The following is a 15,768-nucleotide window of genomic DNA, read 5'->3' as shown; positions in this document are numbered from 1 at the left end:
TACAAAAAAAATTATGTTGGCTGGAGAGATGGCTCAGCAGTTAAGAGCACTGACTGCTCTTCCAGAGGTCCTGAGTTTAATTCTCAGCAACCACATGGTGGCTCACAATCATCTGTAATAGGATCCAATGTTCTCTTCTGGTGTGTCTGAAGGCAGCTACAGAGTACTCATATAAATAAAATAAATCTATGTTAAAAAAAAGTTTACGTTAAAAATCTGTTTGAGCTAGCTAGACATGACAGTGAACTCAAATAATGTGAGCACATTGGTGCTGAGGCAAGAGTGCCAGGAATTCAAGGCCAGCATGGTCTGCTTGAGGCCCTGCTTCAAAAGACAAAACAACATTCATAGTCCTCAAAAATACTAGCACTTCTATAAATGTTACTCTCTCCATCTTGCTAGATAAGTATGCAGTCCTCCGTTTTCTATTGAGATGGGATCTGTACGTGTCTATGTATCCTATGTAGATTGGGCTGGCTTCAAACTCCGAGATTGCCTGCTTCTGTCTCTCAAGTGTTGGCTTAAAGGTTTATACCACCATGCACCACTGTGCAGTCATTCTTGTTGAAACAAGATCAGAAGGAAAGGAAGGAACCAGGGTAAATCTAATAGTTCTTTAGTTATATTCCTGCAGTAGGATAAGCCCTTACTGTGTGTGCATGGCTGAGGATGCCTGTTGTTTCAATGATGTACAGAGCTCTGCTTTTGTTCCTTTCTAGAGTTAATTTGTTTCCTTAAGCACTTAGTTGGTACTGCGCTGTTGGTTAGATAAAACTGGAGAGCATATATAGGTCCTACTGCCCAACGCTGTCTGCTCACATCTGAGCAGCTCAGCATAATAGGGCGTACATTGGTTGTTTAAGGAATGGTAGGAAGCTACTCTGAGCTAGGTCTGCAATTTGGCCAAATGTGTTAGAAATTAGATCTGTATTTTTTAGCTGAAGATATTGGTTCTTTTTTGGCTTTGTTATGGTAGGACTGTATTCTTGACGAACAAAGTGCATTTATTATCGATATTGTGCCAAGTTTTATAATTACCCTTTTAGACATTCAAGATCAGCCCTGTCATATCTGTGACTGGGGATGAGGAAGCGTGTGGATGATTGAATGAACAAGAAAGACGATATCTCAGTGAGCATTTGTCTGCATTTAGACTAAAAATTTGCAGAACAGTTTTAAATGAGGATGAAATAATGTTCAACAAAGTGTTTCCTACTCTTGAATAAAAGATTCGGGAAGCTTAGGTAATATTACCAGAAATATGATAGGTACTTAGTTATAATGAGTATGTTATTATTTATTTATACCTGTTACTTATCTCTATGGAAACGGGTAATATTACCAGTCGTGTGAGTGAAATGGAAGTAAATCTTGAGCTGTCTTTTTTTGAGTTTTCCAAGAGGGGCTGGAGAGATGGTGCGTAGGTTAAGAGCATTGGTTGTTCTTGTGAAGGTCCTAGGTCTAGCTCTCAGCACCCACTTGCTGGCATAGAACTACCTGTAACTCCAGTTCCATTGATCAGATCCCCTCTTCTAGTGTCCACAGGCGTGTGTATGGACGGGGTATACATACATAAACTGGGGGATACATGCAATATGCATAAAATAAACCAAATTTTTTTAAGTTTTACAAGAAAAAGGAGGGAAAAATGAAGTCAGCAAAAGAAAGAAAAGAAAGAAAGAGAGAGAGAAGTTAGGAAGAAGAAAAAATTTTTATTTTATTATTTGTTTTGTTTTTCAAGATGATTTCTCTGTGTAGACCTTGCTGTTCTGCAACTCACTCAGTAGAGCAGGGTGGCCTCCAACTCAGAGATTGTCCTTGCCTCTGCTCAGATTAAAGGCATGCACCACTCCACATGGGTCCAAGAAAATTTTAAATATTTAAAAAATTGACATTCCAAATATAATGATCACAGTATAGATGTGGCTCTATAAGTATTGAGGGTAGATTTATTAAATGGTAAATATTGATTACTGCACACAACTAGACCATTACCACCTTGTTTCTGAATCAGCCTAAAACCTGCTTCTTAGGAAAGATCCCTTCAGATCCATATCTTCTTAGTTCTGGCTTCTAAAATCATAAGATGTCATTGGCAGTATGAAATACTAGCAAGGAAGTTTGTGGTTTGGGCCTCTGTTGATCTGTTATTTTTTTCTCTTTCCTTGACTGATTGTTTGAATGTCTATGTGCAGCTCAAACCTGTCAGGTTCACCTTTCCTTTGGTCATGATTCACATATTTCTAGGAGTTTTTGTATTTCAGAATTTGAAATGAAAACTTGTATCAAAAGCAGATAAGATGGAGTACATCATAATCCCAGCCCTGGTGGGCAGAGGCAGGCGCTCGTGTCTGAGGCTAACCTGAGGTCTCCACAGAGACTTGTAGGCTGTCGGGGGGACATAGTGAGAACCCCGTCTCAGAATAAGTATAAATAAATAAATTTTACCTTTTAGAGGTACTTATGTTATGTGTATGGATGTTCTGCCTGCATGTATATGTACACACTTGAGCGTGCCTGGTGCCCTTGGATGTGAGGAGGGGCGTCAGACCCCTTGAAGTGGAGTTACAGATGGTTGAGAGCTGCCATGTGGACTCTGGGAGTCAAGTAGCCAGTGCTCTTCCTGGAGTCTTCTCTCCAGCTACCACCACCTGTACCCTGGCCCTGGAAAGATGTCTGAAAGGGATGCTCTGTCAGAGAACTGGTGTTTAGGAACCAGAACTCATGTTAGACCATTTATGAGTGTCTGTAACTCCATCACTAAGGGATCCTGCTCCCGTTTCTGGCCTCTGAAGGTACCTGCATACATAAGGCAGACATGTGGCATTACATAAAGGGAAATTTAAAAATTATAGGACAAATGAGCTCCCAGCCTAGCTCTGACAATTTGTTTTGTAACAAAAATTCCACAAATTGTTGAATCTCTCTAAAAAAAGAAAAAAAAAATCCCATGAAGTAGTGTACCTTCTGTGCAAGGGTTTGCCAAGGCAGTGAAGCCCCAGCCACTGTGATCTTGAGTGCGGTATATACAAAGGAAGCCACTGGAGGACTGGAACTGTCCAGTGTCTTAGAGCAGCATCAGAGCTGTGCCTGCTCTGTATGCTTCTAGGATGGGAAAGCATTAATGGCTAATGATTTTCACAGGATGGAAGATCCCTTACAATAAACCTTTTTTGAATTTTGTTTTGTAGGGGGGTACCATAAAAGCAGTAAAATCTTCCAAAGGAAAGAAGAAGAGAGAGAGCATAGAGGGGAGAGATGGCCGGAGGAGGAAAAGTGCTTCGGACTCTGGGTGTGACCCTGCTACAAAGAAATTAAAAGGAGACAGGGGTGAAGTAGACAGTAATGGGAGTGATGGAGGAGAGGCAAGCCGAGGGCCCTGGAAAGGAGGTGATGCCAGTGGAGAGCCAGGGCTGCCGCAGAGAGCCAAGCAGCCACCGTCTACATTTGTGCCCCAGATTAACCGAAACATGCGCTTTGCCACTTACACCAAAGAAAACGGCAGAACTCTGGTGGTACAGGATGAGCCTGTAGGTGGGGACACGCCTGTACCTTTCACTCCATATGCTTCAGCCACAGGTCAGACACCTTTGGCCCCAGAGGTAGGTGGAGCTGAAAACAAGGAGGCAGGAAAAACACTGGAACAAGTTAGCCAGGGCATGGTGGCTTCAGCAGCTGTAGTCACCACCGCCAGCTCCACCCCAACCACGGTGAGGATCTCAGACACTGGTCTTGCATCAGGGACTGGGCCGGAAAAACAGAAAGGCAGCTGGTCGCAGGCCTCAGGAGAGGTGAGTTGCTTCAGGGCAGACTGGCAGATTTGGGTTAACTTCCACTCTCCTTCATTGTTCAAACATTGAAAAATGCCCCAGGAAGGACGATTTTTGATATAGACTTACATTGTACTCTCTGGGCCATTCGTGCTCATTTGGCAAATGTGTATTTTTTTTAAATAACTATCAGCTCTTAAAAGCCAACTGACAGTTGAGCTAATTAAAAACCAGTAGACTATTTAATGAGATGTGAAAAAGATCTGGTGGGGATCTTCTTTTTCAGCTGTCTGTTTAGTTCACATTGTAGTTGAGCCCCTAACTAGGAGTCTGAGAGGCAGAGTTAATGAGTTTTACAGTGTTGATGGTGGTAAACACCATAGCGAAGGTTCTGCAAGCTGCTGTTGCCATTTTCAGTTCATTTTCTGTCATGTTTTTCCTCATGGGTAACCTGCTTCCAATCATTTGACATGGCTATAGTTTTTTGTTGCTAATTTTCTTCTTTTAAAGAGCAGTACTATAAAATTATGATAGAGTTAGTTGCAGTAGTATTTAGTTTACTGTGTACATAATTTTTTTTTTTGCTAAAATGGACAATATAAAAATTAATTGACCAAGTTTGGTCACCAAAGTGTTAAGTCATATCTTTCTTTCATGTTAACTCATGTTAGAATTTGAAATCCTGCCAGGCGGTGGTGGTGCACGCCTTTAATCCCAGCACTTGGGAGGCAGAGGCAGGGGGATTTCTGAGTTCGAGGCCAGCCTGGTCTACAGAGTGAGTTCCAGGACAGCCAGGGCTACACAGAGAGACCCTGTCTGGAAAAACCAAAAAAAAAAAAAAAAAAAAAAAAGAATTTGAAATCCCTGACCTTTTAAAAATATATATATAAAGTTTGAGGGCTGGAAAGATGGCTCAGCAGTTAAGATGTTCTTCCAGAGGGCCTGGCTTCAATCCCCAGCACCCACATGGTAGCTTATAACTGACTATAATTCTGGTTCAGGGGATCTGACACCTTCCTCTGCAGGCCGATACATGTGGTACACTGGCATATATGCAGGCAAAACACTCATACTCTTGGACATAAAAGTAAATAAATCTTTTCTAAAAAACAAAAAGTTGGATATGGTGTCTTGTTCTTGTAGTCTCAGCTGATACGGAAACTGAGCAGAGGGTCCATTTGAACCAGCAATTTAAAACAATTTGGGAACTTAAGGCTTTGTTACAAAATTGAAAGAAAACCTAAACAGAAAATTATATACAGAAAAACTACTGTGTGCTAAGTACTGTATATTGTATATGAAAACCAGGCATGGAAGTATATGTATACCTATAGTCACAGCACTCTGGAGGTAGCAGTAAGAGGGCCAGAAAGTTCAGGGTTATTCTAAGCTACTTAAAGAGTTTGAGGCCAGCCTGGGCTACATGAGACCCTGTCTAAAAAGAAAAATCCCTGTTTGCAGAAGGCGCTCACATACAAACTAAAATGGAGTCACTTCAGGTATGGGCATAGCAGATAAAAATGGCAGTTGGTTGAGAGTGTGGCACCATGGGAGGCACTTGACTGTTACGTGTAAATAAAGCCCAGGGTTCAGGCTCTAGTCTCCACCAAAACCTATTGTTTATTAATTTCACCTCACTTCTTTCCTTTCCTAGCAAATGTAATTTTTAAATCCTTAGTATTGAGGGTTAGGGAGGGAGATGAAATGTCCAGGCAGAAGGGAAGGCCTATAAATGTAATGCTGTTTATGGCTTTTCCTCTGTTAAGTAGCAAAGCAACCAGGTGGCTCTATGTGGATTTCTAGTGCAGATAAGGCTTCAGAGTCCCTGAGTTATTAAAATTAACACTGTCTAAAGTAGTATGAGTATAAATGGGCTTATTAAACAAACCAATTTATGCGCTACAGAAGTGATGTTTGTAGCAAGTACGTCGATTCTTGGAGTACGTAAGCTGAATGAATGTCAGTAATGTGGGCTTAATGGGTATTTCTTTCCTGGGGTTAGAAGGCTGGGGATATCGTTTATCAGTAGAATACTTGCCTAATAAGTTCACAGTTCTTGTAGGTTCAGTCCCTCGTTATCCCCAACCCTCAGTTCACCTCCCCAAAAAGTCAAATGGGTTGGAGGAATTATCAAGCATTATTAATGTTTCTGGAATCAAAGAACAGCCATAAATGTTTCTTTACCATGCTTAATCTGCAGTAGAGAAATAGCCATCAAGAAACTTCTAAAAATGAGTTGTAACAGTTTTCCTCACTTTCTTATAAAGAAAGGATTTGGAATTTAATTATTTGAAGGAAAACAAAAGAGCAGCCAAAGTAATGTGCTCATTATCATTCATGTAAAGAGCGAGCTAACGTAGGTAGAGTTCCCTATGGTCCTGCAGATGTCGGGCTCCTGGCCAGATGTTGCTAGTAAAACTACAGGAGAGCCTCAGTGCTATAGGCCTGTTCTCTCGTGCACAGGTTGTGTGGGAGTGTCAGCGCTGTGTAGTTAGTGTGGAGAAGTGAACTTTCACTTTTTAACTCTAAAATGTCCTAAAGTGGTCTTGGTAGCAGATGTCAGCTGGAGACATTCCATTTGTATTTTTGGCTTCTGTGCTACTCTAAAAGAAAACTTTCACTGTATCTATGAAAGTGTTTAGTTCTGTGGTGGTTAGTACATTCACAGACTGGAACTCTTAACTAGTTCTAGAGACTTTCCCCATACCAAAAGAATACACCATATTTCAGTTACGGGATAACTCTTCTCTGCAGTATTTTGAAGTGAAGGTATAGTGTCCTCTTTTTTTGTTTGTTTGTTTTTGTTTCTCAAGATAGGGTTTCTCTGTGTAGCCCTGGCTGTCCTGGAACTCATTCTGTAGTCCAGACTGCCCTCGAACTCAGAAATCCACCTGCCTCTGCCTCCCAAGTGCTGGGATTAAAGGTGTGCGCCACCACCACCCGGCTAGTGTCCTCTTCTTAATAATACATGATTTGCAAGCTAGGTGCTAGGATCTAAGTATTACTAAATTAAGCCAATAATAAAAGAGCGTTCTTATGAGTGTATCTGTTTAGTAGAGCCTGATTGTTACAAGAGGACTCAAAAATAGCCTCATGTCATTTAGCATCTTTAGGTGTATTGTTTAAGTTGACATGAGCAGGGTACGTAGTGCAGACTGTAAATCCCAGCACTAAGAGGGCAGGCACAGGGGATCTCTGTGAGTTCAAGGCCAGCCAGGGAGGGGGCCATGACCCTGTCTCAGATTAACTGATTAATGAAGTTGACATGAACATGACATTAGTAGGGGCCTGAGTTAAAGGAAGATCTACTTTATGAAATTTCACATTAATAAAATTACTTTCTTTAATGTACAAGGAGTTGTAAGAAAGTGAAGTCACTTTAACACGAGCTATTTACAGCAGCTTAACTAAATGAAAGAGTATGTAGCTTGTGGGTAGAGTGCTTGCCTAGAATTCACATTACCTCATAAAGTAGGCATGTTGACATGCACCTGTCCTGTAACCTCAGCATTTGGGAAGTAGAGGCAGGAACATTTGAAGTTCAAGGTCATTCTGAACTGCATAGGGAGTTCGAAACCAGCCTGAGCTATATGAGACCTTGTCTCAAAAGACAAGGAGAGCAGTGCCTTTCTGTAATAGGCCATTGAGGAAGTAGATGCATGCAACAGAGGTCTCAGGTCTCTAGTTACATAGCAAAGGAAGAACCCCGTTCCAACTACTGTAGACACTAAGTCTCATGCATCGTCACTTCACACTGCCTTCCCATTAAGTGGGTAATGACCAATAAAGTAGCTGATTGGATGACATTCTGCTATCTGTGGCTCACCGTGCTAAAGTAAAGATGACTCCTGTGGTCTCTGACTAGTTTTCTTGCTGCCAGTGCTGGTGAAATGCAGTTATAAGAGCAGATTCATAAAATAGAGGAGAGAAAGGTTGATTGGCTTCTAGAAATGTGATGGCTATGGTAAAGAAAGGTCAGTGGGTTGTAGCTAGATCACTAACTGAAGCTAAAATCTTCTTTCCAGAATTCAAGAAATTCTAGTCTGGCCTCTTCTGGATTTGGAGTGTCTCTCTCAAGTTTGTCACAACCATTGACTTTTGGAAGTGGACGGAGCCAGTCCAATGGAGTTTTAGCCACAGAAAACAAGCCTTTGGGCTTTTCTTTCAGCTGCAGCTCTGCCTCAGAGTCTCAGAAGGACTCAGATCTCTCCAAGAACTTGTTTTTTCAGTGCATGTCCCAAAATTTACCCAGCAGTAACTACTTCAGCACAGTTTCAGAGAGTATGGCTGATGACTCCTCTAGCAGGGATTCATTCCAACAAAGCCTCGAGGGCCTGAGCTCAGGCCTGTGTAAAGGCAGGTCTGTTCCTGGAGCAGATACTAAGCCAGGTCCCAAGGCTGGCAGCTCTGTGGACCGAAAAGTGCCTGCAGAGTGCATGCCCACCCTTACTCCAGCCTTCCCACGGAGTCTCCTAAACACCCGCACCCCAGAGAATCATGAAAATCTATTTTTACAGCCCCCTAAACTATCCCGAGAAGAACCTTCTAACCCTTTCCTGGCATTTGTGGAGAAAGTAGAACACAGCCCTTTCAGCAGCTTTGTGTCTCAGGCATCAGGTAGCTCTGCCTCTGCTACCACTGTCACCTCAAAGGCAACAGCCAACTGGCCCGAGACTCACTCCTCTGCAGATTCTGCATCTTTAGCAAAGAAGAAACCCCTCTTTATTACAACTGACTCCTCCAAACTGGTGTCTGGTGTTCTGGGCTCAGCTCTCAGCACTGGGGGCCCGAGCCTCTCTGCCATGGGGAATGGCCGCTCCAGCTCACCCACCAACAGCCTCACCCAACCTATTGAGATGCCTACTCTCTCCTCCAGTCCCACAGAAGAGAGGCCCACTGTGGGGCCTGGCCAGCAGGACAATCCTCTCCTCAAAACCTTCAGTACTGTCTTTGGCAGGCACTCAGGCAGCTTTCTGTCCTCCCCAGCAGAGTTTGCACAGGAGAACAAAGCTCCTTTTGAAGCTGTAAGAAGGTTCTCCTTGGATGAGCGAAGCTTGGCTTGCAGACAGGACTCGGACTCCAGCACCAATAGTGACCTGTCAGACCTGAGTGACTCAGAGGAGCAGCTGCAGGCCAAGAGTGGCCTGAAGGGGATTCCCGAGCACCTGATGGGGAAGCTAGGCCCCAACGGGGAGCGTAGTGCTGAGCTGCTACTGGGCAAGGGCAAAGGGAAGCAGGCCCCAAAGGGCCGGCCCCGGACTGCTCCCCTGAAAGGTGATCCTGCTGGGGCCATAGATGGGCTTTGCTCTAGCATTAGCATCAAATGCTTTGATGGAAGATTCTTAATCTCATAGAATTACAAAGTCAAAGACACCTGACATTGTTCCTTCTGGGCAATGTTGTTTCTGAGTTGTCACTGTAAGAGCTATCTGGCCACAAGGAAAAGATTTGATCTTTTTTTTTTTTTTTTAAACATCAGGAACTAAGTTTTTTTGTGTATCCCATTCCTTTTTACTTCCCTTAGACCATCTTTCAATTTACTTCAGGGAGAGAGGAAGAAACAGTCACTGTTCCCATAGCAACCTTTGGTAGATTTGATGAAGCAAAGAGATTCACAGCCTCTATTTGTTCTTACCCCAAGACATACCAGAGCTCATTGACTATGATAGGATATTGTTCAAAGTCTAGTGTTAAAAGCAGCTCATTCCTTTAGGCTCTGGTATACTTTAGGAGTCAAGGAGGCTTTGGTCAAGGCAATAGCCATATCCTGAAGAACCAGAGCCAGGTGGTGACTGCCTTCTTTCTCCCTGTGAAGTTTTTCATACCTATCCCTAGAGTTTTCACTTAGCTGAGTTACTTGATACAGTTCTCCATGGCTTGTAGTTCCCAGCTGAAGCCTTCACTGTATGCACTCTTTTCTGGGTACATTCCCAAGGAGCAAAAAGAGAAATAGCTCAGGTCAGGGTGTGTGTCTGTTATAGAATGACCCTATTTATACATACCTCTTGTGAAGGCCCTTTCTACTTGCTCACGACAGTTGGCCAGTCAGTGCTGAAGGACGTGAGTAAAGTGAGGAAGCTGAAGCAGTCTGGAGAGCCCTTCCTGCAGGATGGCTCCTGCATCAACGTGGCCCCTCACCTGCACAAGTGCCGGGAGTGCCGCTTGGAGAGGTACCGCAAGTTTAAGGAACAGGAGCAAGACGATTCTACTGTAGCCTGCCGCTTCTTTCACTTCCGGAGGTACCGGCTCTGTTATCTGACTCACTTTCCAGTTTTCATTGGTTTTAAATGACTCCGGCTATCTCTCTGGATCCACAGATGTGAGATGTGTCTTACCGTCTTTTTTACTCTCCCTAACCTTTGCTCTTAGAGTCCGTGTTGAGGCTCTGTCAGAGTAGTCAGTCAGTCAGTTGGGTTGTGAAGTGGCGTGTGGCTCTGTCCTTAGACAATATAAGTTGAACAGTTTTAGCTGTAGCGCTGTGCTTCTGTCCCTGAGTTATTCTCAAGTCTGATTCCATTTGAAGTTGTATAAACAAGACTCGGTTTCTTTTGTGGATCCACCTGTCTACAATAAGGCCTAGTATGAAGGTTCTTTTTTCCCTCCTTTGTCTTTCGGTTTGGAGGCAGTGTCTTATTGGTGTTGCCAGTATGGACTCAAACAGTCCCGCCCTCAGCCCTCCAAGTGTTGGGATTACAAGGTGTCTCTTACCATATTTGATTAAGAATTCTTACACTTTTTTTTTTTTTTTTTTGGTTTTTCGAGATCGGGTTTCTCTGTGTAGCCCTGGCTGTCCTGGAACTCACTCTGTAGACCAGGCTGGCCTCGAACTCAGAAATCCGCCTGCCTCTGCCTCCCAAGTGCTGGGATTAAAGGCATGTGCCACCACCACCCGGCTGAATCTTTATTTGTTGAGTAAAGAAATCCAGTTTCCTCTCCGCTTTTTTTTTTTTTTAAACTAAGATCAAGTAAAGAAACCTAAATATTTTATTGGTTTGACCTGAATTTCTTTTATTTGGCAAATATTTATTGGGCCACTAGTTGTGCCAACCACCCCTTCCCCTGACACACACACACATGCCCCCCACCCTTCCTGTGGATTCAGAAGCAAAGAAAACAAATGTTAGCGCTCATGGTTTGAAGAGGAAGAAATAATAATGATAAATGATGTCAAGGGGCTAAAGCAGTGGCTCTTGAGAGGCTGCACTCTTTTAGAGAGCCCTTGTTTGGTTCCTAGCATACTTGCCAGGAGCCTCACAACCCTCTAACTCCAGCTCCAGGGGATCTGCTGCTCTCTTGGTGAGTGGGTGGGTGAGTGGGTGGGTGGGTGGGTGGGTTGGTTGATTGATTGGTTGGTTGCCAGAGGGTCTTACTGTGTAGCCCTGGCTGGCTCTGAACTCACACCTGCCTCTGCCTCTGCCTCTGCCTCCCAAGAGTTTGCCACTATGCCCACCCTGGGAGATGAGTTAGAGCAAGCTCGTTCTTGAGGCTTTACTATTGCTGGTAGAACCAGAGTTGATAGACTAGGATGAGGTGAGGTTAGGGAATTCATGAAGGGTCTGTATTTTATTTGTGGCTGGTTGATTTTGAGATGGATTCTTAGCATGTTTGTTTTTCTCATTCCTGTTTTTACACTTATTTATTTATGGTTTGCGGGACTGGAGAGATGGCTCATTGGATAAGCACTGACTGCTCTTAGAGAGGTCCCATGTTTGATTCTTTGCACACACAGGGCAGCTCACAGCCATCTGTAACCCCAGTCCCAGGGGATCTGATGCCTTGCTGGGCTCTGCAGTGTATGTGCTGATGCACTGCGTGTGCAGCATTTGGTAGACAGTAACTTAGAGGAGTTGACTGGGAATGAAACTCAGATTGTCCAGTGCAGTAGGAAGGCCCTTCAATCACTGAACCATCTCACTGGCTTGTCCATCTCTTCACCTCTTCCTCCCAAGTCCTTAATCAGTATAGTGTCAAGACTAACTATTACAGGAAATACATAAGTATTATATTTGCATTGTATTAACTGCTATAAGTAACCTACTGATGATGTAATAATGTATATGTAAAAATGTATAGTTCAAGTATAGTATCATTGTCTATGAGGGACTTGATCGGCCCAGATTTTGATGGGCTGTGGGTAACAGGTAGGAAGTATGGACTCTTTCCCTCAGACACCATGGAACGGTTGTATTTGACTTGTGTCCTTTTTGCCTTAGGTTGGTCTTCACTCGAAAGGGGGTACTCCGTGTGGAGGGATTTCTGAGCCCCCAGCAGAGTGACCCGGATGCCATGAACCTGTGGATCCCCTCTTCCTCCCTAGCAGAAGGAATAGACCTAGAAACCTCAAAATACATCTTGGCCAATGTTGGGGACCAGTTCTGCCAGCTCGTCATGTCTGAGAAGGAGGCCATGATGATGGTGGAGCCACACCGTAAGGCGCCTGGCACTGTTCCCAGCTGTTCACCTCTTGCTGTCTTGATTTCCTTTTCCTTAAAGAAAGATGGAGAGGAGAAGGCATCTGCTGTGAATGAATTCGGACTGAAAAGACTTGTCTTGTCTTTATAGCAGCCTGTAATCCGATGAGCTGTTCCCAGCACCTGCCATTCTTCCCATCTCTGACAATTAGTAAACAGACCCTCCTCCTCACTGTGCCTTTGTGTCTGTCACACACCTGCGTGTGGGGTTAGCTGTTCTCAGTTTACTTTGAACTAGTTTGCATCAGTACCAGCTATGGTTTGTTGAGAGACATGGTGCTGTTTAATGCTTTATTTCTCACCTAGAATCCTCATTATTACAGAGAGACAATACAAATATACTCCATACTTTTTCCATACCAAGGGAAGCTAGACTGTGAATTTATACTTTACATTTTGAGAGAAAACTTATCTTTTCTTTTGTCAAGTTTTCCATAAAGATTTTATACTGTCTGTGTTATTTTTTTAGATAGGGTCTCAGACTTGTTATATATCTAAGACTGACCTTTTCCTACCTACATCTTCAAAATGTAGGAATTATAACCCAACTAGAATGGTATTTTTTTTCTCAGTTGATAACATGTAGCATTAACTTCCTAGGAATTAATTGGCACTAGGGATCTTACCACCTGCTGTTACTACAACCCCCTAACAACATTCAATGTTACATATATTTGTTTCTCTTATAATTGTAGAAACACAGACTTGTTTATTTTTTAAATTTATATCGCTGGACAAAATGCCATGAGTAGTAGTCAGTAAAACTGGGTCTCATGCTGTTGGTCACAGTTGTCACTACCAAGAGTGTTCTTCTGTCCCCAGAGAAAGTGGCGTGGAAGCGAGCGGTGCGTGGGGTTCGGGAGATGTGTGATGTATGTGAGACCACGCTCTTCAACATCCACTGGGTTTGTCGGAAATGTGGATTTGGGGTCTGCCTTGACTGCTACCGGCTCAGGAAAAGCCGTCCAAGGAGTGGTAAGTAATCCTGTCTCTCTCAGGTAATTAACTCTAAACATGACTGGTAGGCATATATGGACAAGCTTGGGCAGTTGAATCAGGAGGGGCTTATGCCCCTCTCAAGCTGCTTACCTTCATTTGTCTTTGTTATAACTCTTTGAGACACATTACATCTTTTTTTTAAAGATTAGTTTTTATTCTTTTTTTTTTTTTTTTTTTTTTTACATTTCAATTTTTTTCTTTAAAAGGAGTGAGTTGTGTACAGGGGGGTTAAATGTTTTATAGACAAGAAAAAAACTGCGCTTGAACCAACTTATTCATCATCTTCTTCATCTCTTCTTCCTCCTCTTTCTTACCCTCTTCATCCTCCTCATCTTCCTCTTCCTTCTTTTTCTTGCTCTTTTCAGCCTTGACTACCCCCTTTTTCTCTGCATCAGGTTTTCCTATAGCTTTGTAGGCAGCAATATCCTTCTCATACTTCTCCTTCAGCTTAGCAGCCTTCTTCTCGTAGGGCTGCTTGTCATCTGCTGCAGTGCTGTTCCACATCTCTCCTAGCTTCTTTGCAACATCACCAATGGATAAGCCAGGATGTTCGCCTTTGATTTTTGGGTGGTACTCAGAACAGAACAAGAAGAAGGCCAAAGGAGGCCTTTTGGGTGCATTGGGGTCCTTGAACTTCTTTTTGGTCTCCCCTTTGGGAGGGATGTAGGTTTTCCTTTCTCTTTCATAACTAGCCTTGTCAGCCTTTGCCATATCTTCAAATTTCCCCTTTTCTTTAGCAGACATAGTCTTCCACCTCTCTGAGCACTTCTTGGAGAACTCTGAGAAGCTGACTGAAGCATCTAGGTGCTTCTTCTTGTGCTCCTCCCGGCAGGTTTGCACAAAGAATGCATATGAGGACATTTTGCCTCTCGGCTTCTTAGAATCTCCTTTGCCCATGTTTAGTTGATTTTCCTCCGAGAGGCACAGAGTCGCCAAGTGCCCGTCCAGCTCTCGCTTGCCCCGGCGTGTCTCTATGGAGCCCAATGTACTGCAATCGTTTTTATTGTTTTTTAAATTAGGTGATTGTTTCTGTCTGCAGGTATATGTGCACATGTGAATACAGGTTTTTACAGAGGCTAGAAGAAGGTATGGCCTCCCCTGGAGCTGGAGTTACAGACAGTTCAGAGCAGACCAATAGGGGTACTGGGAACCAAACTGAGACCCTTGCAAGAGCGGTGTATAGTCTTGACTGCTAAGCCATCATTCCAGCTCCTATTGTAATGTCTTAAGATTGCCAATGGTCAGCCTATTTTGAGAAGCCTAAAATAAAGGATTATTCTACTAGGGAAATATTCTACAACTGAGCTAAATCTTCAGCCCACCTCTTCCTTTTTTTTAATAAAAAATAATGTATTAAATCAGATGTGGTGACTCATGCCTTTAATTCATACACTCAGAGACACAGGCAAGTGAATCTCTGAGTTCAAGGGCAGCCTGGTATACATAGTGAGTTCTAGGACATCCAGGGCTACACAGAGAAACCCTAAGAGGAATGAGTACATTGCTCTCAGAAGCCACAAAAGAAAGTCTGCCTGGGTATGATGGGACATGCCTTTAATCCTAGCATTTGTGGCTAGAGGCAGAAGGGTCCCTGTGAGTTCAAGGCCAGCCTGGTCTACATAACACGTCCTAGGACAGCCACAGCTATATAGAGACTTGTCTCAAAAAAGCAAACAAATAAAAGGTAAAATCAAAAGGGTAAGACATCAGATTCCTGGAGTAGAAGTTCCAGCTGTTCTTAGCTGCCTGGTGTGGGTACTGGGACCAGAAAGGTCCTGGCAAAGCAGTATGTGCTTGGAACCTCCGAGCTGGCTCACAGCCCTGTCAGTACACTGTTGTCATAGTCGTTTTCAAACAAACCTTTTAAACATGTATAATCCGGTAGTTTAACATATAAAGTTGTGTGGCCACCCTAGCAAATCTTGTCCTTATTAGCTGTCATTTACCATCGCTTCCTTTCCCTGCCCTTTTGCTCCCACTAATTAATTTCTGTCTCTGTAGGTTTACATATTCTATTCATGTCATATAGATGGAATCATAATATTTGGTCTTTTTGACTGGCTTCTCTTAGCATAATGCTTTATACTCAGGTTTTGTCTATAATAGTACATATCAGTTGATTTCTTCCTATTGTCTAGTGATGTTCTATTGTATGGATATTATATGTACATCTGGGTTATATTCATTTTGGCTGTATGGGTCCTGCCACTGTGTGCCTGTTTTTGTGTGGACGTATGCTTGTCTCTTGCTTATATACCTAGGAGTACAATGTCTGACTCAAGCCAGGTGTAGTAGATAAACATTTGTAATCCCAGCACTTGGAAGGTAGAGGGAGGAGGATACAGAGATTAGCACTAACCTCAGCTGAGTAGTGAGTTTGCCAGTCTGCATGACACAAGACCTCATCTCAAAACAAACAAACAAGACAGGTGGGCATACAGTAATTCTCCATTTAACTTTCTGTGGACCTGATGTGGTGGCACACACCTGTGAGTGGACCTGATGTGGTGGCACACACCTGTGAGTGG

At 43.2% G+C, this 15,768-nt stretch overlaps 1 protein-coding gene across 1 annotated transcript in view; it reads left to right on the top strand.

Annotated features, from left to right (window-relative positions):
* Kdm3b (lysine demethylase 3B) overlaps positions 1–15,768 on the top strand; it is a 63,413-nt gene that overhangs the window by 25,093 nt on the left and 22,552 nt on the right. Inside the window, exons 7-11 of the mRNA XM_028762697.1 lie at positions 3,192–3,791; positions 7,796–9,044; positions 9,808–10,009; positions 11,984–12,198; positions 13,064–13,216. Of these exons, the coding sequence (XP_028618530.1) occupies positions 3,192–3,791; positions 7,796–9,044; positions 9,808–10,009; positions 11,984–12,198; positions 13,064–13,216 (2,419 nt within the window). The remainder of the gene's footprint in view (positions 1–3,191; positions 3,792–7,795; positions 9,045–9,807; positions 10,010–11,983; positions 12,199–13,063; positions 13,217–15,768) is intronic.

This window comes from Grammomys surdaster, unplaced genomic scaffold, assembly GCF_004785775.1.
Source record: "Grammomys surdaster isolate TR1022 unplaced genomic scaffold, NIH_TR_1.0 135, whole genome shotgun sequence".
Taxonomy (NCBI): domain Eukaryota; kingdom Metazoa; phylum Chordata; class Mammalia; order Rodentia; family Muridae; genus Grammomys; species Grammomys surdaster.
This window is presented reverse-complemented; position numbering and strand designations above follow the sequence as displayed.